The sequence below is a fragment of the Gouania willdenowi genome, unplaced genomic scaffold (genome assembly GCF_900634775.1).
Source record: "Gouania willdenowi unplaced genomic scaffold, fGouWil2.1 scaffold_51_arrow_ctg1, whole genome shotgun sequence".
NCBI lineage: Eukaryota > Metazoa > Chordata > Actinopteri > Blenniiformes > Gobiesocidae > Gouania > Gouania willdenowi.
The window spans coordinates 562,419-563,391 of NW_021145215.1; the positions used below are offsets into that span (position 1 = coordinate 562,419).

The window sequence follows — 973 nt, forward strand, 5'->3', positions numbered from 1 at the left end:
TTATAGAAAAAATACACAAAATGACTCCAGAATCACACTACAATAACAAAAAACAATATTTATAGAAAAAATACAACACACACACACACACCACACACACCACACACACACACACACACACACACACACACACACACACACACACACACACACACACACACACACACACACACATCTTACCAGTGATGGTGATGTTGATTCTCTCACTAGTTTCTCCATCTCTGTTCTCACACCAGTACATTCCAGAGTCCAGGATGAACAGGTAGTGAATATAACATGAGGAGTTTCCAGGTTCTCCCCACCCATGTCCACACTGGACCTCCCGTCCATCTCTGCTCCTCCAGGTGATGTTTGATGGGTGAAGGTCACAGCTCAGAGTCACAGAGTCTCCAGAGAAGAACTGGGAGCTGCTGGGCCTCACAGTGATGAGCTGGTGTGATGGACTGGTGTCCCAGTAGGTGGATGCTGGGAGCAGTGGGAGGAGCTCTTTGTCACCTGGTTGTTGTTGTTGTGAGGCAAACATCAGCAGTGAGCTCAGACCTGAGGAGGAAAGCTGTTAGTGGGAGTTTAGGTGGAAGGACACAAGGAGAACTTCTACTCACACAGCAGACACAGAGCTTCCTCCATGGTGCCTCGTAACATCACAGCTCACACTCAGAGACAAGACTCCGCCCCTTCCTCTGAACCAGTGTGGTTTGGTCTGTGCAGCCTCTCACTCTCATTCAGGAAACAGCAGGACGTCCTGTGTGCAGTGACATTAAGTTATTCTAGTCCTTCACTGACTGTTGGTTCCATCTGTGGTTAATCATGAGAGTCCTTCTACTTATTGTCTCTCCCTGGTAACCACCCACCACCACATACCCCCACCACTCAACCCTGTCATTCAGTGACTAACGAGGGGTGGAGCCACCTGATCAGGAGCTGCTGATTGGTTCTTCTCTGCTGTGTAGGACCAATCATCTCTGGAGCCAGT

At 48.8% G+C, this 973-nt stretch overlaps 1 protein-coding gene across 1 annotated transcript in view; it reads right to left on the reverse strand.

The window, feature by feature from the left end:
- LOC114460530 (low affinity immunoglobulin gamma Fc region receptor III-like) overlaps positions 1–693 on the reverse strand; it is a 1,368-nt gene extending 675 nt beyond the window's left edge. The window contains exons 1-2 of the mRNA XM_028442406.1: positions 603–693; positions 181–540 (exon numbers count right to left, since the gene is read on the reverse strand). Coding sequence (XP_028298207.1) covers positions 181–540; positions 603–642 — 400 coding nt within the window. The 5' untranslated portion in view covers positions 643–693. The remainder of the gene's footprint in view (positions 1–180; positions 541–602) is intronic.
- Positions 694–973: the final 280 nt, after the last annotated feature.